Here is a 20,505-nt window from a genome sequence, read left to right on the forward strand (position 1 = left end):
CAGCTTATGATCGAGATGATCAAATAATTGATGATTTTGTTTTATTATTATTTATCTACTTTAAATAGTATACGAATTAAGAAATATAATCAATATATTTGTTTTTATTTAATTTTTTAACTTTATTAAACGACTTTTATTATTCTTTATTTCATTTATGATAAGTATATAAGATATTTAACAATTATTTTCCACGTCTCTTTTTATTTGTTGTCAAGGTTATGGCACGCATAATAATAAAGATGGTTTATTTATTTATATTAAAATTATTTGCAATTGCTTAATATGTCTCGTATCCCTCTTATTTATTATTTAATATTTTAGAATTTATTATTTCTCCTTTTATAAGATATAATTAAGAAAAAGAGAATTAATATATTTTTTTAGCAGCCAACAAATGAAGTAAAATTATTAACATGTTAGAGTCCACAAGAAATGGTCTAACAGTAGTAAATACACCAATACCAGTAAAATTTACAAGCTTTAGTATTACCAGTACAAACAAAACAATTACCATAAAGCATAATTAACAACTACAGCACAATCTATCACAATCCTACGCATATTGAATGAGAATATTTTTAAAAATTATTATTCAACGAGAGGATTTTTAGATTTTTTTTCTTATATTAAATAATTTTGAAAATTATTATCACGTTAGTTTAGTCGCATGCCATATGATAATATCATGTCCTGAACATTTTATTTTATTTTGTAATTTTTATTTCTTTCATATATACTTCTTAATTTTTATTTCAAGTTTAATTAATTTAACAACTAGTCTAAAAAATTTATTTTTTACCATCTCAAACAACTTTTCTTTTTTTCTTTATTGATATACTTATTTTTTTAACTACTTATATCTTTCAGCTATCATTTTTATCTTTATTTTTAAATTAGATTTTGATATGTTTTTAAAAGAAATTATCAATAGTTAAAAATAATCTTGTATCAAAATATAAATTATTTATTAGAAATCTAAAATATTTGTTGATTAAGAATTCTAATTATAATATAATTTATTTTTTCTTGAAAAGCTACAAATGAAAAGAAATGGAAATAATAGATAAAGATGAAAGTATAATTAAAAATATAATAATTAACAGATAAATCAACACTGGTATAAGTTATGAGACACTCAATGGTGGGCATCGCATCTATGAAGTTTCCTCTGTTGGAGTTTGATTTTCAGACTGAAGCTTGTTCTCAGGGTATTGGATTCCCTTTTCTGTGATGCCAGTGGATGATTTGATTGATTAGTGTTTAATGGAATGAAGAATCCGAACTAGTACTAGTAATAGGTAAAGGGAATTACTTTTGGATGTAAACTTACAAATGCGCTGCACTTATTCGAGATCATTCCATTCTAAGGTTTTTAGCAAAGCTGTTTGTTTCAATTCAATATTCCTTTTAGCTTAAGTTGAATTGTTTTTATTTAGTATATTTTTACAGGCATAATTATGATTTAGGAGACTAATTTTCGTATTGAGCGGTACTGACTAAGTTTTATATAAAAGATAATAACTCCGAAATTGAAACCCTAATATAGTAATGTAGTAGGTAAAATTCTCAAGAGTGATAGGATTTATGTCTACTGATAAGATTTATAAAAGAAATTAATATTTTTATTTTTTGATATATTTTATAGTAATCACTTAGCAAGGCAAAATGCCCAGGACTTGGACAAATTGAACAGAAAATTAGTGTTTTAGAAGATGGGCCGATGCAAGAAAAACTACTAAAGGCCTAACATGGACTATGTAAGGTTATGGCTCCAATGGTAAACACACACAACAAAGGCAGTTGCTATTGACACAGTTTTGCTAATGAAATCGCGTTTTCATAATGCAACTGGGAGTGAAAAAAATTGCATAACAAAAGTACATTTTGGTCGTACAAGGTAGAGGTTTGGGAAGCTCAAAGTGGAGCTGTGGTTGATATCCCTTTTCCTTCTCGATTGTTCTGATAATCACTCAACAACACAAATTACATAATTTACAATGAATGTTTTGTAACTAGCGTGTTCTGTTCGGCATATTTATAGGCCACAATACGTTTCCTTTTTTTACGCATAATAAAAGTGATTCTGACCCTTATACCATCTAATTTCACTCACAATTATTAACCCGACTCCAATAGACACTACGGGAAACACTCACCTTACTAATTTATTATAAACTTTACTCGTGACTTACTTTTAATTAGTATAAAAAAGTATTCAAACATAAATGATTTCATTTTAAAATTAATAATACCCATTCAAACTTACCTTGCTTCCAAGAGATTTTTGTTAGTTGAGCATGAGCAGCTGCCACTGCGTTTTGGATTCTATTATTGACAAATTCTGAGTCACATGAAAACGTAAAGCTTCTCGCCAGTTTTTCTTTGAACATAATAAAGCTATGCCATTCCCAAGAAGTGGGTTAGAGAGAAAGAATTTAAGATATAAGAGGCACAAAAGAGACTGAGAAAGATACAAGAGGTTGTTGGCTCTAGCGGGTTGTTTGAACATGGTAATTATGCCAAGTTGAAAGTTATTGTTGCCTTGCAAGAGCTTAGGCTAACTATTTTGCATCTCAATATCACATCTTCGGAGGCTACGGCTCTCTACTCTTTCAATCTCAAGGTAATTAATGTATTACAATTTGTCTTTTCTCTTTTTTTTTTTTTTAAGTCAAATCGCCAAAGTGAAATTAAGTCTCTGTACTTTTCTTCTGACTTGCAACCTACGCAAAACGTAGGTTCCCCCTATTTCCAACAGTCTATTTATGTTTATAAATAAAAGTTAACTTAGCACTAGCATATTTGTGATGTTGTATTGTATCACCTTTAATTCCGAGGCGCTAAATTGATATAGATTGAAGAAGACAGTAAATTGGTGTCAGCAAGTGAAATAACAGAAGCGGTTGATCATATATTTGGATCCATTAATGATAGCTAAAGCTCATTGGGTTGAACCTTGGGGAGTTGGTAATTAACAGAGGATTAATGGAAGAAAGTTTGCAAGACAGGTGGCAGAATGGCTGGGAAACGGGGAACAGAGGGCAACCAGTTATTGTTTTCATATCCATGTGAGATTGTAGGTGGCTGAGGAGAAGAAGTGATAGTGGGTATACGAGAGAATAATGGCAAGATGCTACTCTTTTTCTCACACACATATATATGTATTAGCATTATTACAATATTGTATACTTTATTTATTTATTTTCCTTAGGTATAGTGGTTGAGATTGTCTCCTTGTGAAGGAAGTCCCACAAGGAAAATTTGGAATTCTCATCAATATATAATGAATCAAATTTGGAATTCCCACGAGGGAATGATGCTCCTCCTTTCATATATGTTGACATTGTGTGACGTAAGTATACTGTGAAAGAGATTTTATCAATCATCATTATATTCGTGCACAATTTTTGGTTGCGTCTTTTTTATTCCAGTTGATTGATTACCAACATCACCATAATTACCTGATTGGAGCAAATAATATCACACATCAATCCATATTATGACAACTCAAAACATAACATGAAATTGTCCTAAAAATATATTGAATCTAATCTCTATAACTCAATTTTATCAAAATGAGTCTGGAATTAGTGGGACGTCAAACGTTCAATGACATCCTCCCCCTAAAGGATAGTTTGTTTGGTAACCCCAGCAAATCAGGTTTTAATTTGGAGTCGTTGCGGCCAATGGATTCAAAGGCATCATATATATGCAAATTTTGATTCCCTCTCTTCTTTAGATCTCATATTGGCAGCCAAGGAGTGGAACATTTCTTTCAAGCACACCTTTAGAGAAGTCAGCCAATGTGCGGATTGGTTGGCTAAACATAGACCTTCTTCTTCATTTCTGAGTCTTGCCCTTCTTGCCTTCTTCATGCTCTAGCTGTCTCCTTTGTTAGATACTTGCCCTTTTCTTCTTCTTGTCTTTTATTTCATCCACTCATAAAAATATATATATAATTATAAAAAAGGAAATTTATAACTCATCAAATGGTGTTTAGTTAGATAGGTACAAAAATAAAAATAATAGGAAGAATAGGAAAGAAAGTAGAAACTATAGGAAATAAGAAGAAACAAAATAAGGTTTATTATATAGATAAAAAAATTTGATTTACAATAGGAAACAATCCAATAATACAAAATAAATTATAAATTAAAATAAAATAAAAAAATATTTTAACATGTTTGAAAAAGTAGAAAAACAAAGTAAAATAAATAAATAAATAAATTATATAATTGTAATACTAATTAAAAAAATAAATTTAATCCTAAAAGTTAAACTTTTTAATATAGTGTTATTGTCTTAAAAACCAAAAAGATAGAAAAACTACTTATTTCCCCTATTTCATGTCACGTCAGACGAGGGATTTTTTTTTTTATTATTGAAACGAATCCTTGGAAAAACGATTCTCTTCTCTATTTCCCGTTTAAAATAAATATTAAAATATACAGGGTAACCATATCAAGTGAAACACATAATCTTTTCTTTTTTTTTAATGCCATTGATGGGTTTAAACTTTGATCTTTTGCAATGAAAAAGGCTCATACATGTTGCTGATTTGCATCAATTCAAGAATGTGTTGAAATTTTTCTTTAACATGGAAAAAAGTAAAATTCAATTATGAAGAGCAATCTCAATCGCACACCACATCACCACAGTCCGAGAGAAATTTAATATGAAATGTCATAATATATTTGTGTCTCCCACAAGTGCAGGACAAGGCGAGCCAGAAAGAGGGCAAAAAAATAATAAAAAATGCAGTTATCCCTTCCCATGTGCAAAATGTCAGAGGGACAAATTCACCCTTCTTCTTTTTCCTTTTCTTCTGTGTCTCCAAGGTGTGGAAGGGCTGTCCCAATTGAGCATTCATCATGCACTAATATCCCAATTGAACCAGCTTGTGCAGGATTTCGGATCAACTTCTAATTAAATCGTGTAAGATATAAGTTACTAAATGGTGTTTTTCTTTTTTATTTTCCCTGGAAATCTTAAATCCCATTTGAATTTTATGGTCAATTAATGGTTCCACCATGAGCTTTGAGCTTTCTTAAAATATCCAAATATTATACTATACCTCCAATGTAACAAGATATACATTTATAGTATTTGCTAACTTTATTCCCATACATATATAACAGGATAAAAGTCAATTTTTAAATGAAATAAATATAAAACGGTTTTGGTTATTAATGACTTACTGTGATATTAATTTTTTATAATATGAATAATAATATTTTTTTTCTATAATTACCTATTCATTAGTTCCACTCAGAAGATAATATACACGCACAATGATAGGTAGTTAGTTCAAATGTTATATGTAGGATTTTATGTCTAAAAAATTTCATTGATTCCACCCACGAGTGTGAACTGTAGGCCCAACAAAGTACCCAAATTCGAAACTCTACTCTTTCTCTTTGGGGCCATAAACTCCAGTCAAATCCTTTATCAATTATCAATAATCTTAGCCCTTGTAAGAAATACCATAAAAGCCCTATCTTCCAGCCATGTCATCACACTATCCAGAAATGAGTGGTTCAGCACATGAAAAATTACAAAACATAAATCAATATCCTTTCCCTGGGGGCCTCAGAATCCTTAACACGAGTGAAAGTACAAGTTGCAGGGATGGCCTCAACCTCCTCCTCCACACTCTCTATATCCTCTTCATCCACCCTTGTTGATGCCAAGGCTCCAAGTCCAAGACAATCCCCACAATGTGTCTCCCCTCCACCTGTTCACTCTCCTTGGAAGACCACTGCTTTCTGTATGTCAATTCATTTATTACAACTCCTTTGTCTTATAACTCAACTTCATTATACACTATGGTTTGATTCTTTCAGGTCGCAGGATTGCAAGCAATGTTATGGCAATGGCTACCACCAGAGAGGCACCCGCAGCAGAAGTTGCCACGACCGAGCTCTCTGTTGCCGAGACGCCAGAGATTGTGAAGACTATTCAAGAAGCTGTAAGGATCAATCTCAAATTCTAAGTATCTCTGTTGTTACTTTCTGTGTTCCTGCTGACTAATGGGCTAATGTTGGGTACGTAGTGGGACAAAGTTGAAGACAAATATGCAGTGAGTTCACTTGCCGTAGCCGGTGTGGTTGCATTGGTTGGCTCAGCTGGCATGATCTCAGTAATGCTTAATTTGCATTATCTGTATATATAACTGTTTTGGCAAAACTAAAGTTGTCGTAACCTAAGCATTACTGATTGTCTCTCATAACAGGCAATTGATAGGCTTCCTTTAATTCCTGGGGTTCTTGAGGTCGTAGGCATTGGCTACAGTGGGGTAAGTTCATTAAATTTTACTGTTGCCATCAGCTGCATGAGATTGTTGGATAAAAGTGTTTTCCCTTATTTAATTTGCTTGTTGCATATTATTTTATATTTTAACTCTCGTATGATAGTATATATATTTACATTATTAAATTATCAGAGTAAGGCAGAACTGCTTCCAAGGAAAATGAACAATAGTAGTTAATTTTTTAATTTTAAGATGGTTTCCTTGCATTCCTGGGTTTTGGAACATCCATTTATTCATCTTCAATTTGTCTTTCTTTGCAGTGGTTTGCTTACAAGAACCTATTTTTCAAGCCTGACAGGTAGAGCCGAATTACGTTGAATAATTTACTGAAATTTGGTTCAATGAATTAACTTCATGATATATGTTTTAATTTCCATAATTTGCTTACAACTACAGGGAAGCTTTTCTACGAAAGGTAAAGGAAACATATAGCGAAATACTTGGAAGCAGCTAAAACAGTGAGGAATTGCTGCTTAGATTCTGTTCACACAAAAGAGATCTCTGTCTTGCAGCATTTTGTTAAAGATGCAAACCTCGCTTCATTTTGTCGCAATAAGCTTCCTGACCATACTTTATCCCATGTGATGTAATCTAGCCTGATAATAAATGTAACTCTTTTAATAATCAATCTACTTCAAGAAGATTTCATTTCTTCAATTATCCCTTTGTGGTTTCAAAGTTAAGAAAAAACATCTAATGCATGGATGACTTCATGAATTTGAAGGAAACCTTATCATTGTATATATTAATCTATTTCATTTCTCGCTATATATATATATATATATATATATATATATATATATATATATATATATATATCGTGTAATTTAAAAAAGAACATCAACACTATCTTAGCTGCTTAAAAAATTGAAGCAATATTGGAGCATGACAACAGGCATCTGCAGAAATTAAGGGTATAATTTTGGAAGGAATTGATCCCTTCTCCATTGATGGGTGCTGGCAGAGAATAAGTATCTTAGTATTGAGGTGTAACTACTAAAATGGTAGTTCAAAAAGTTTCTTGTTGTTCTCTAAAGGTTGTTAGCAATCCACAACAAAATGGAGTACGTAGTAGAGAGGGAAAAAATTCCTTAGTAAGACTAGATATATATTGAAAGCTAAATGCCTAAATCTATGTTTAAGTTACAAGAAATGTCAAAGGTCAAACACCAATGAAGCATGAAATAAACTGAAGTCAAAAGTCGGTCATCTTAAAATTTTATGTGAACATTGCATATGCTCATGTGTCTGTCCTATCATTAAAGATTGATCCAAACTTGATGATAGGAATGTGAAGTATGTGTGATCATTGGCTATTATGTAAGTTGAAAAGGCTACTAGTTGTATAATTCAAATAATGAAAAAAACTAATCTCTCACCAACTCCATTAATTCAATCGTATACTTAATATTACATATTTTACAATTTTATTTAATCTTATCCGAATGAAACTGAATTGAATTTCTTAAGCAAAATTTCAGTTAATGTTTCATATTGATAATACAGCAAAAATTTAAGAGAACAAAAAAATATCATAAATATAACAGCATCTCTCATAAAATATTGGAATAATTGTGTCAACCTCTCCTAAAGATAAAGTAATTATACTTATACCTTGATATATTTAAAATTTTCGCTTGCCTTCCCATGCATACATGTTGCTTTCTTGTTTTGTTATAAAGGAAACCATATGTGTATTAGCGTATATATAGTCCATACATAAAATTAATGGGAGGCATGCATAACTTCTTAAAATGAAAGATATCAATCCATAAGAATAATATTTAGTCTATCATAGTCAAGCATAGTCTAAAAATAATTACCACTAATTAATCTCGCAAAAAAAATCAGTGTAATTACTCCTAAGATATTTGAACCCAGGACACCCAAGCTTTTTTTTCTTCCGAATTATTGGTGGCAGACAGTATTCTGAATTGCAAGGTTTTTTGCAGAGTGCTTGGCACCTCCGAATTCGGCCATGACGATGAAGACACTTAGCTGAATCGTAGGTTGCAAATTGCCATGAGAAGTACAAGGAACCTACCTACGGCTGCACGTCCTCACTCCTCACGTTGGACATTTGCTTCTTTTGGTTTAAATTTCTCGTCTTCAACATTGACAAGTAGTACGTACATTGGATTCTAATGAAGTGGGCCCATAATTGAAGCTGTTTTTATTGCTGCATGGGTTGAACACTTGATCTTTATTAAACGTCTGTGTTTGCAGAAAGTTTTTCGTAGGTTTTGTTGAATCAATCAAACAAGTCCCACGTGGGATAACAACAATTAAAGAGCAGGGAAATTTTTTTATACAATTATTTAAATTTACTTTTATGATAAATTTTTTATTGTTGAGAAAGTGGAAAAGAAAAATGGAGAAGAAATTGACTTGCAAAACAATTCTTTTTTTCTTTTTAACTTTCTTTCCTTTAATGTTCTTTCTTACTTCTTTTTTTGAGAGGTTATGTTTTTTCTTACTAAACAATCTAAAAATTATCACAGTTTTGTACTCCTTGTTCTTCTCCTTTCTTTTTCTATTTTCACTTTCTTTCGTAAACCAAACAAAGCATTTAACTTTTAGTCTTATGAATGTTGTACATTAAACTTTGAGTTTTATTAAAATATTGAATACCTATAATTATAATAATGGAACTCATTGTTGGAGGTATACTTTGCCACCTGTCAACACCACAATAATCCTCGCAAAATTACAAATGATGTGTTTGATTAATTTGTATTTCTTTATGATAAGCTTCATTTTTTAAAATTTTGTGGTTTGGTATTTGACCATTTTTTATTATGTATTTATTTCTCATTTAGGTTGTTATATCTTCATGCATTATGTATTCATTCATTTAACTAAAGCTTAATATTTTATGTGTGTTCATTTCCAAATTTGAAGCATTCAATCTAAACCATGGACAGTCCTTGCTCACAAGAAGCATTCAATCACACCTTCATTGTAGGCTAGGTTCTTGCTATTTTCCATTACTTTCTTTTTATATAAAAGTAATTGTTTAGTTTAATTAGTGTTTTGTTACAGTCTGTCTATTCACTCAATCTTTAGGAATAGAAAAGCTGTTAATGTGAAAAACATAGTCTTTTATAAGTCTAAATTCTTTTTGGGAAATGTTGTTGAAATAGTATTGACTTGGTTTGGTGTTCTGTTACTGTCTGAATTCTTTTATATAAAGGTAATCTTTTATATAAAATGTCTTTTGTTGTAAGAAATTGATTTGGTTATATGTTTGAGATTTCTGTCTTACTTTATCTAGAAGTGGAATGAAACTGTCAATACCCACCAGTTGGTTTGTTAAATCCCTTAGCAGTACTAGAAAAACACAATACATAAGCAAGTGAAATTTACATTGAATTGAAAGTATCTGGATGCAGATGCAGTACTTGGTAAGAGCACAACTTGGTGAGTAGTAACTTTTGACTTGCTTCATGCTATTTTCCCTCTATCATATTTTGATGTTATATTTATCAAACTCTCAGCAGGTGTAGTTTGTGTTATAGGACTAAATATTGTAGTGTCTCTAAAGGACATTAAAAAAATGGTTGGAGGCATTGGTCTTGGAATTGGTGTACAGATTTCAGGAAACTCAAGTAAGATGTGCTATGTCAATTAACTATTAATTATGTTACACAATAGAAACATTCCTTATTGAACTCATCTCAATTCTAAATTTGTAGAATACTATTCTGCAAGATACTATAACACTCTTTTGTCATAGAATGCAAGAACAACAGTTTGGTTAAATTTAGTTCATAATATCCACCCACTATAGTCATAATATAAGTTTGTTGCTGTTATTAAAAAAGGAAAAATCACAAGATTTGCAAATGCTAGAAACAAAGAAGGAGCAAATTCAAAATTGACCATGTCCCCTACATATTGTTATGAATTCTTTTTTATCAAAAGCTATTTGTTTTTTATGGAGTATAGGAGCTCCAACAAGTTCAATTTGAGACTAATTGTAATAAATACTTAATTATATTGGAGGAAATGCAAAGTAGTTATTTTCCTATTATTACTATAAAATTGTATGTAATATATTGTCAATTGTAAATGTAGGTATTGAATCTATAAAATTCTGATGGGGCCCAATGAAATCCCATCAAAATTGCGAGCAAAGAATCTGGGGACGGGAGTGATGGTGTAGAGCGTTTGAAGGTCTTGGTTGTTGGGAACGAGTGAACAATTAAGAATGGAGTGAGAGGCAAGAAGAGTCGGGACACGATCCAACATTGAGTCTGCTTCTGTCGCAAGAAAGCTTGGACGTTCTATTTATCAAAATCTGGAGTTGACCGATGTCAGAATCAACATGACTAAAATAGACTTCACCATTTGGCACATCGAGTAAATACCCTTTGTTAGGAGTGGGTTAGGCAATCTTGTAGATAATTGTTAGTAAAAAGTGAGTTTAATATTTATAAACTGAATTAGATTTCATCAGATAATTATTTAAAAAAAAACAAACTTATGATAATACACACCTGAGCGTGTTTTGTTAATTAAAAATGACGAAAAGCATAAAGGGGCATGCAGAGTAGTATATGGTTGTTTACTTGAAGAACTCCATGATCCAAAAGGTTCGAACATAGCATTCATATCTGATGCCACTAAATCCAGCTGCAGTTGCCAAATCCATGAATTCTTGATCAGATCGCTCTTTGCCTCCCGGGTTTTGAGTCATCATCAGAACATCCGTTTGGGAAACGGCCTTCCAAGCAGCATTTGACGTCTCTGGTATAATTGGAAGAACTGCCTCCACAACTATCACCTTTCCATCATCAGGAATTGCGTCATAGCAGTTCTTCAACAACTTCAGACAGTATTCATCACTCCAATCATGAAGTATCCACTGCACAGTTTCCTTTGTTAATTCAGAAATAAAGGAGATGGATAATACTCGCAAATGATTTCATGGGGAACTCAAACAAATTTCCACCCTGTCCCACTATAAATAATTATTTTATAACTTCTATTATCTAAAAGAAATTTATATTTCTGAGAATATTTTAAAAGTCTTACTGTTAGATTAATTCTTAAGATGTTATTATGACCAAGAGATTATTTTCGTATTTTTTTTTCAAGTTGCACGAAAATTTAAAAAAATAAAAAATAAACGACAAAAACCAGCCATGAGAAAATAGAAGATAAGAACTATTAATGTAATATTTAAACTAAATAAATAAAAGAATCACACAAGTACTTTGAATCCCGCACAAATGAGCAATAATCTTTTAACTGGATAACGATTATTGTTAATTGACTAATTAAAAATAAATAATATTTTTTTTCTTGGTAGCTGGATATAAGCAAGTATTATATTATTGATAACTGAATACTGTCTGATTATTTAGCAATAAAATATGAATGATAGTCTGCCACACGTCTACAATTAATAAAGATAATTTTAACTATTAGATAAAATTTCAATTTTTCTTCAATTAAATATAAAATGATTTTGGGCCTCTTTGTTTTACTTTTTAGAACGTATTTTTAAATTAAAAATACGTTTAATTTTTTAGTAATTATGTAAAAATAAATAAATAAAACACCTAAATTTTTAATACTTTTTAGAAGTTAAAACTTAAAACTAATTTTAAAAGCTGTTTGTATAGTAATATAACATGTGTTTTTGGTTCTCTAAAAACATGTGTTTTTGGTAACAATATAACATGTTTTATAAAACGACAAGATTCCTCTTCCCTTTAAATAAAATATTAGTACTTTTTTTTAGTGAGTTTGTTTCCCTACTATACCATCAGTCATCACGCACCAAAGTGGGTTCCCACTACTCACTTACCTTCATAAAGATGGCGTCTCCTTTAGGCACATTTTCAAACATATCTCCGCCAACGTGTTCCACTCCTGCAATATTTGGTAGCTTTTACTTTTGAAAGTGAACGTGCTTAACAATGCACAGCTCAGCTGATAGTACATGGAGTATTAATTATTAACAAAGAAAGTAGACATGCATTATTTATGCCAATTACTAAAAAAAAAAAGTAGGCAATTGATATTATTTAATTATGTTACTATTTAGTGAAACTCATAAATTTTACCAAATTACTTTGGTTAGAAGCTTTTCAATTTTGTTGCTCATTTATTGCTTTTCCAGTTTTCCCCAACAACAGGTGTAAAGATCATACCAGGATAGGAAGGAGCATGTTCTAGGACATGAGGCAAGTCAAAATTGATACCCTGGATATGAGGGTATTTGGAAGTGATCAAGTTGATGTTGATCCCAAGACCACCACCAACATCCACAAGCATTTTTATGTTCTCAAAACCTTTGTAGCACTCCAGAACCTTCTTCATCACTATAGTGGTGTGATTGATCATTGCTGTGTTAAAAACTTGATTGAACCTTGCGTCCAACCTTGGATACTCAAAAGCATGAGTGCCATAAACCCTGTTGAATGGAATACCCCCTTCCCGAATTGAATCTTTCAGCTCCGACCTAAGAATGAATACGCATGATTAGTAATATTTAAGAGGGAGGGGGAGAGAGGTGGATGGAGAATAACCAGCTATGTAGGAAGATCTTGTCTTGAAGCAAGGCCATCAAGGGTCCCAAGGAAACCCCATCAGAATTGCGAGCAAAGAATCTGGCGACGGGAGTGATGGTGTAGAGCCTCTGAAAGGTCCCCAGGTTTTGGTGGTCGAGAATGAGAGAACAGTTAAGAATGGAGTGAGAGGCTAGAAGGGCTAGAAGGCGATCCAGCATTGAGTCTGCTTCAGGGTTGTTGTCGCAGGAAAGCTTGGATGCTATCTCTTTCGCAGAGAGCTTAGCCCCCGCTTCTTGCAACACGTCAAATACGCCCAGCTCCGTTGCCGATTGCAGCGCCATGGAAACCACAACGGAGCTGCAAAGCAGCATAGCACGCGAGAAGCTTTCTTCATCTTCTAATTCTTGCTCTCCTTTCATCTTCTCTTTCCCATAAAGCTTTGAATTTGGAAGGTTGGCCATCTCGACTTCTACTCTGCAACCACTTTCCACTTCTACTGCTTAAACTAGTACACTTAGTTGCTTTCTTGTTTATTTTTCCATTCTATAGATGTTAAACCACGCAATGATCGTGCTTACCTTTTTGGTCATGTTATTTCCTTTTCATAAGGATGCATTGTACAAAGTAGATACATACACATCTAACTAATCGCCAAATTCAATTAATATTGGTGGGTGATTTTTTTAAATATATATTAAAAAATTAAAATATATATTTAAAAATGTGATCAATTTATTGTTATGATCAAACTATAAATATTATATAATTATTTATTATTATAAATTATTTTGTTGGTATTATCATTAAATAATTAAGAACTTTTATTTTTTTAAAATTAAATACAAAAATTATTGGATGACTATAAATAAGTCTAATAAAAATGTATAAACACATAAATATTATACCATATCATGATCAATATGATAAGAACATATAGTTATCAAAATAAAAAGAAAAATATTATAAAAGCATATTATATATCATTCTATTAACAATTTAGCATGTTATAAAAAATGCAAACAAATTGATATGACCTAGTTGGATTTGGTGAAATCCAATGACTCAATTGGGAAGGTTTTTTTTTTTTGGGTCCTACACTTTAATCGGATTGTCTTGATATTGGAACTCAATCAAATTGGCCCATTCTAAACTACTAAAAATCTACCAAGAGAAAAAAAAAACAATTTGTAAATTTGAGGAAGTTAAAAAATATCAGAGTAAAAAAGATAGACCCAAATTTGAGATACAAAACAAATATTTAAAGTAATGTAAATATAGAATCTAGTGACAGATTACTATCAATGCTAAAAACGTTTGTGAAAAAATATAAAACGTTAAATTGTAATAAATAAAAAAGTATTTAAGTCTTACTTTTATAATAATTATTTTTAAAATATTTTAATTTACCATCGAATACAAAAATCAATTGAAATAAAATTGTATCAACTTAAACAAAGATCTCAAATTTAAATCCTATATATATATATATATTCTTTAGTATTATTATTTTTTATTATTTAAGTTATGAAGATAAAATTATAATTCAACTTAAAAGACAACATCAGCGCACTTATGATACCTAAATTTTATCTTATATACAATAGAATTAGGGTGAGAAATGAGAATATATGTTAGACCATTCACGAAGGAGCCTTTGGTTTGCTCATCATATGTTTTTCTTGACCCAATTTTTTTGTTAACATATAAACTAATTCAAGATTTATTTTTAAGTCATTCAAAAATATTTGTGTTTATGTTTGGAAGTAAAGATTCCATTAAAGATAATCAGTGAGGTTCTCCAATAAAGATTATTCATTAGTGAGATTCTCCAAATAAAGATTATTCATTAGTAGATACTTCACATCAATATCATGAAAAAAATAAATTTTATTTCTCTTAATTAAATGTATTGGATTTTAGTTTCATAAATGAAAAAATAAAAAAGCTCCAAAAAATATAGAATTATTTACTTTTTAGTCCCTGAAATCAAACTGAAAAATTAAAGTTTGAAATAACTAAATTATACTATACATACATTAACATGTCGCCTTCAAGAACCGAATTTTGAATTAACTCAATTTCTCTTTCCTCCTCTCCTGCCTTAAGTTGCCTCCTCAAAAAGACTCTGTTTCTGTTTTAGGACAACATAGAGGGAGATAGTTTTTCGTGCCACGGAAATGAAAAGGAGGAAAAAGGATAACAAGATCAAGTTTAAACTACAGGCGATCCCCATGTCTAAATTGGTTTTTCGTGTAATTTAAAATATTAAAAAACATATATCTGATTGTTAAGCATGGATCCATCTTTTGCTGTTAGATTTTTCATGCGTTCACGTACGCGAAAAGCTTTGAATGGAGATCTTGATAAATGCACGTTTGAAATTTGAACCAGATGATATTCATCTAATAAGAATACACGGGTTTCTCTAAAATAAAATTAAAAAAATACACGTGCTGCATGAATCGGGATCCTGATTCATGGGAAACAATTAAGGTAAATTATAATTTTGGCATCCAATAATTTTTAATTTTACAATTTTAATCTCCAATTTTTAAATCTATAATTTTAGTCTCTCAATTTTTTTAAATTAAGCAATTTTAGTTATAGTTAAGTAACTTATATTCAACTCGACAAATATAACTCTTGATAACATACATTGAGTTTATGAAAAATAACTTGGATTCAATCTTCACATAATACCTCCTTAAAAATGACAATAAACTTTAAATGTAATTAAATTTCAAATTGAAAATTAATTCCAAAGTTGATCCAAAGAATCAAAATTTGTAAAAATATTCAAGAGTCTCACAAAAAAAAATAACACATACAGATCACATAAGTACACTATTTAAATACAATGGACAAGTTTTTATTGATAAAAAAATAGTCAATTTAAATTCTAATTATGCACCGTGTTAATGATAAATGTTGAATTATTACATAAGAATAAACAATAACCTTTAAACAATAATATTATGTCCTTTACTGCTTAGTTACTCATAACCATTCATATTCTAAAACTTTATTTCTAATTATTATTTCTAACATTCCTCCTAATCAGAAAATACTAAAACTTCAGGTGCTTAGTGAAAATATCAGTAATTTGATCTTATAATTTTTTTTATATGAACTAGCTCCATCTTTTACATGACAATCTTCTTAAACTAGAATGTACACTTGATCCTAATTGCTTCGTGACTCTTGAGAAGATTTGGTAACTATTACTTATTCTTTCTTCTTAATGACTTTGATTTTTTTCCTTTGCTTATATCTAGCTTTTGTTTTCCATGTCTTGGTCAAAACAAATCACTTATAATTTTAGTTTGACTATATATTTTTTGAATGCTTTTCATTTTTCTTGACCTTTCCCTTGAATTCTCTTGGAAAGATGTGGCTTCATGAATTGAAAGACTTGGTGAAGGTGTCATTGGTTTTTTACACACTTTAATTATTATACCATACATAATGATGCGTGCAGAGTGACAATCACTGAACAGGGGAAGCATTTTATCAGTAAGAAAATATTTGCCATTTATTATATCCTAATTAAAGAAAGACATACATGCAAATTCCACATACTACTCTGGAAGCCAAAGGCACAAATTTTGATTAAGTAGCATATTAAGCCTTGAACATGTGGAGGCAAGTTTGTTTGGAAAGTCCTCTGTTCCAATCACAGCATCAGGTGAAGGACAGTAGAATGTTGGAATGGTCAACGAGCGGCAAGCCAGGTACGTCATCTTGAAGGAGTATGGTGATGACGTCTCAGCTCTGGCTCTGGACACGGAGGGTAGTAGTTCATTGCCATGTGCTGTCCATGCTTCCCAACTGCCTTCTCACCTAAGCTTTCAGAAATTGCCTCCACCAATTTCAACGCTAATTCTCTCATCTTCATGCTGTATTCTGCAACATCTTCTCTGTTCATCATGGTGTAATAAGTCATCAAGTTTACATACCTGAAAAAATCCATAACTTTGGCAAGCTTGGCTAATGTTTTGGATGATGTGAGAGTGACTGGGGCCATGAAGGCCTTGGAGATCGATGAGTGGCCTGATGCTTCACAGTGGAAGCCAGGTCTGATAGCAGTACTGGCTTATGGGTCCATTGATTCAACTACTTCATTTATATAGGAATCAAGTGACGTCTAGGAAATCAAAATTCCAATATTCATCACATACTACTAATAACAGGAATTGCTTCGCATTAGAGGACTTCAGTTTTTTAAGCATGACGTCTTAAATCTAATTTATGCATATGCCACAAATTTACTGTGTTATTTTTTTTATTCAATGAGGATCAAACCCATACTTAACTGGGCGCAGTTTCTTTCTAGTGGGTTATACAAATTGCTGCTGCTGCTAGGATTTAGAGAGAAAGTTATGCAATAAAACTTCATTTTTATTTTTTTTTAAGAAACTTCATTGTTATTACTTATTATAAGGTGTAATAAAATTATTTAATTTTTTTTTACAAAAATAAATTAAATAACATAAAAACACTTGCTAGCGAAATTCATATTTTTTTTTATTATGCGTCATGTATACATGATGTAATCAATTTAAATATACCGTGTTAATTAAGTATTTTGAATTATTAAAATAATAAGAATTTGATGTTTTTTTAATATTTTTATATAATAAATATATTGATTTTTTTTTATTTTATCACGTATTTACGAACATACATTAAAAACTTGTATTGTATATTATATTTTGGTGTGTGTTAACAATTACGATTAGAAATTTATTTTTTCAATAAATTCTTATTATGATAATCAATTTAGTTCTTAATTTTACAAATTAATTTTATTTTAATTTTTTACACTTTATTATTATTATTTTATAAAATAAGAAGCTAAAATAAAAATAATAAAATTTAAAATCTAAACAAAAATAATAATGATTAAAGATAACTTTACTAATTTGAACCCTAAAATACTTTCAAACACTTTTTATGAAACCTACACTTAATAAACAATAATAATAAAAAATTTAAACCCTAAATCCCAATACATTGAAATTTGACATGGTACTGAAAAGATGCAAGTTTGTTTTGATTAGCATATAGTATTGAGGAAAGGATCGAACTTAGGCCTTGAAGATATCGAGGCAAGTTTGTTTGGAAAGTCCCCTGTCCCAGACATTCTAGTAGTATCATATGATGGAATGGACACCCTCTCCTTCTTGCAATTGACCAAAGCTCGATGCAGAACACTCTTATACTTGTCATTGCTTATCATCTGAATTTGATCACCCACATTCACTGTGAAGGAGTATGGTTATCACCGTTGGATCAAAATTAAGGTGGCCTACCCTTTAATTTTATATATGCTATACCCTACTCTTACCTGAAAGATGGAGGGTTGGAGGGCCATTCCTTTATGTAATCTTCGATAGGGTGACAGTGAAGTCTCAAGAAGTCCCTCTAGTTGGAAACCTTCTTACTATTCACGTTGAAACTAGTGGACACCCTGCTTGCCTTGAATGGATCGTTGGAGTAACTCTTTAATCTCTCACTCTCTGGTAAACCGAAAAACTCCCTTGACACCTTCATCATCTTTTCAATCACACCCTCTGGAACCATGCTTTGTCACCTTCATTCATTTCAAATTTTACACAAACGTAAGGTTAATCACCAATTCTTTCGCTCTGTGTCAATTGAATGGCACTAGCTACCTGCATCTGTGAAGATGCATGCATGTGTGAGCTAGGACAGACCACGTATCATATCTATCTTAAAACATAAAAGAGCGTATTTAAGGAAGAGTAAGTTTTTTCTTTATACTTTGTTTTGTTCTCTATTTTTTCAATCATGCTAAGAGAGAATTTTTCTCTTTTTTTTTTTTCATAGACAACCTAAAAATCTATTTTTTTTCAATCATGTAAATAGAGCATTTTACTTTGTATTCTTCACAGTATAATCAATCGTAGGCAGCAATGAATAAAGAATTTAACTGACTTGGGAAAATCTTAAACATACCAATATTTGGGATATTTAAGTGCAAGAAGGAGAGATAAAGAGGAAAAAAAAAATAAGAGATGAAGTAATAGATATAATAAATAATGTAATAGAAAATAAAGAGTGGGATAAAGAAAAATAACTCATAAGCTAAAACAAAATTTTAGTTCTTTATTTATATTTTTGTTTTAATTTAGTACTTAAATTTTATGTGTTACATTATACTAGTTCTTTCGTCACACGTGATAAATTGTGAAATATGACATGTGGTATGGAATAGTAATCATTAATGAAAATTGATATTATTTAAGAGATAAAAATAAAAATTTAAAAACTTAAGAGATTATATTGTCACAAAAAATATAATAATTAATGAAGTTTACATAGGTGAAAAAATCCATAATTTTGGCAAGCTTGGGCAATCTGTTGGATGATGTGGGAGCGATTGGGGCCATGAAGGTCTTGAAGATGAATGAGAGGGTTGGACGGTCAGCAAGTGGCCTGATGAAATTAGAGGGACCCTACTTCAAAGTTCAAAGCAGTACTGGCTTTTGGGTCATGTTATTGCTGTCCATTGATTCAACCACTTTGCTAATGCTACCTCTCTAGCTATAGAATACAAATACCCTCCTCTACCTCTAGCTTTTATTTATAGGAACCGAGTAACGTGAAAGAAATTCAATTTTCCTATATTACTAATAACAGGTATTGGTTCGCATAAGAGGCTTTATAAACTCTTTTTAAAATAGGTTAAATTAGTTCATTATTTCCTATAATACAAATATTGTTTTTTAGGTTAAATTAGTAAATTTTAAAATCGATTCAATTTGATATAATTATATAAACTAAATCAATAGTTTTAAATCACTACGTCAAGACTGCTCAACTCAAATTAATTTATAAGACGAGATCAAATTGAATAAATTTTAAAATTAGAGGACCAAATTAATAAAAAAAAAACTAAAAGACTCAATTTAATTAATTTTTAAAATTAAAAGATTAAATTGAAAAGAAAAAAAATCAAATCAAACTTAAAAAATAAATTAAAGTAATAATAAACTAATTTAACCATATGTCTTATAAACAAAATCTCTCAAATAATAAATATCAAAAGGAATATATTATTACAAAAAATTGACCGTCCATTGGTTGGCAGATAGAGCTTCGAAGTTGGTACAATTTCCTACTGTGGGAATTAGTTCCATTCTTCGTAACCGTCCAATAACATTACAAACTATATTTATTAAATATAATATATAGTATGTAGTATAATTATTAACAATAAAAATTACTAAGATATAAGCTATTACTATTAATATATATTTCCGTGTTCTGTTTTTAAATATATTTTCAACTAATTATTTTTTAAAAAACAACGAAGGTTTTAATTTATAAAAATAGCATTAGATTTAATATATATATATATATATATATATATATATATATATATATATAATGTTTAATAAATGTTGTAATCAATATATTAAAGGTAGCATTGACTGTTCTACATCATTAAATAGTGTATTTATTAAATATTATGTATGGTTTCTTCTAAATTTTTTTATAGAATATGTTTTAGGCCAACCCAATTTAAGTGTATTCATTTATTTAAAGACAGCCGGTCATTACTACACTTATAATTTAAGACATAATTTAATTTTAACTTGAAATAGAATAAGTTTCATATTGGACTAACAGTTAAAAAATCGTTTT

The 20,505-nt window shown here is 30.4% G+C and overlaps 2 protein-coding genes and 1 pseudogene across 2 annotated transcripts; 1 reads left to right on the forward strand and 2 right to left on the reverse strand.

Moving 5' to 3' along the window:
* Positions 1–5,542: 5,542 nt before the first annotated feature.
* Positions 5,543–7,054, forward strand: LOC114399183 (protein CURVATURE THYLAKOID 1B, chloroplastic-like). Its single transcript, XM_028361315.1, has 6 exons — positions 5,543–5,770; positions 5,847–5,971; positions 6,056–6,142; positions 6,236–6,298; positions 6,574–6,611; positions 6,710–7,054. Exons 1-6 carry the CDS (start codon positions 5,632–5,634, stop codon positions 6,765–6,767), a joined length of 510 nt encoding a protein of 169 aa, XP_028217116.1. The 5' UTR covers positions 5,543–5,631; the 3' UTR covers positions 6,768–7,054.
* Positions 7,055–10,723: 3,669 nt separating this feature from the next.
* Positions 10,724–13,422, reverse strand: LOC114400750 (caffeic acid 3-O-methyltransferase-like). Its single transcript, XM_028363374.1, has 4 exons — positions 12,853–13,422; positions 12,475–12,785; positions 12,129–12,193; positions 10,724–11,180 (listed from the first exon to the last, which is right to left on the reverse strand). Exons 1-4 carry the CDS (start codon positions 13,293–13,295, stop codon positions 10,881–10,883), a joined length of 1,119 nt encoding a protein of 372 aa, XP_028219175.1. The 5' UTR covers positions 13,296–13,422; the 3' UTR covers positions 10,724–10,880.
* A 3,148-nt stretch (positions 13,423–16,570) lies between these two features.
* Positions 16,571–18,505, reverse strand: LOC114398929 (annotated as a pseudogene).
* Between the last annotated feature and the right edge of the window lie 2,000 nt (positions 18,506–20,505).

The sequence above is a fragment of the Glycine soja genome, chromosome 19 (genome assembly GCF_004193775.1).
Source record: "Glycine soja cultivar W05 chromosome 19, ASM419377v2, whole genome shotgun sequence".
NCBI classification, from domain to species: Eukaryota; Viridiplantae; Streptophyta; class Magnoliopsida; order Fabales; family Fabaceae; genus Glycine; species Glycine soja.

Excerpts from the sequence above, each read along its gene's own strand:
- LOC114400750 (XM_028363374.1), bottom strand. The coding sequence starts at position 13,295 with ATGGCCAACCTTCCAAATTCAAAGCTTTATGGGAAAGAGAAGATGAAA. Across the intron at positions 12,194-12,474 it reads ACATGCTCCTTCCTATCCTG|GAGTGGAACACGTTGGCGGA; the intron begins GTATGATCTTTA and ends CAAATATTGCAG. Across the intron at positions 11,181-12,128 it reads GAGACGCCATCTTTATGAAG|TGGATACTTCATGATTGGAG; the intron begins GTAAGTGAGTAG and ends GAAACTGTGCAG.
- LOC114399183 (XM_028361315.1), top strand. The coding sequence starts at position 5,632 with ATGGCCTCAACCTCCTCCTCCACACTCTCTATATCCTCTTCATCCACC. Across the intron at positions 5,972-6,055 it reads TGAAGACTATTCAAGAAGCT|TGGGACAAAGTTGAAGACAA; the intron begins GTAAGGATCAAT and ends TTGGGTACGTAG. Across the intron at positions 6,612-6,709 it reads CTATTTTTCAAGCCTGACAG|GGAAGCTTTTCTACGAAAGG; the intron begins GTAGAGCCGAAT and ends TTACAACTACAG.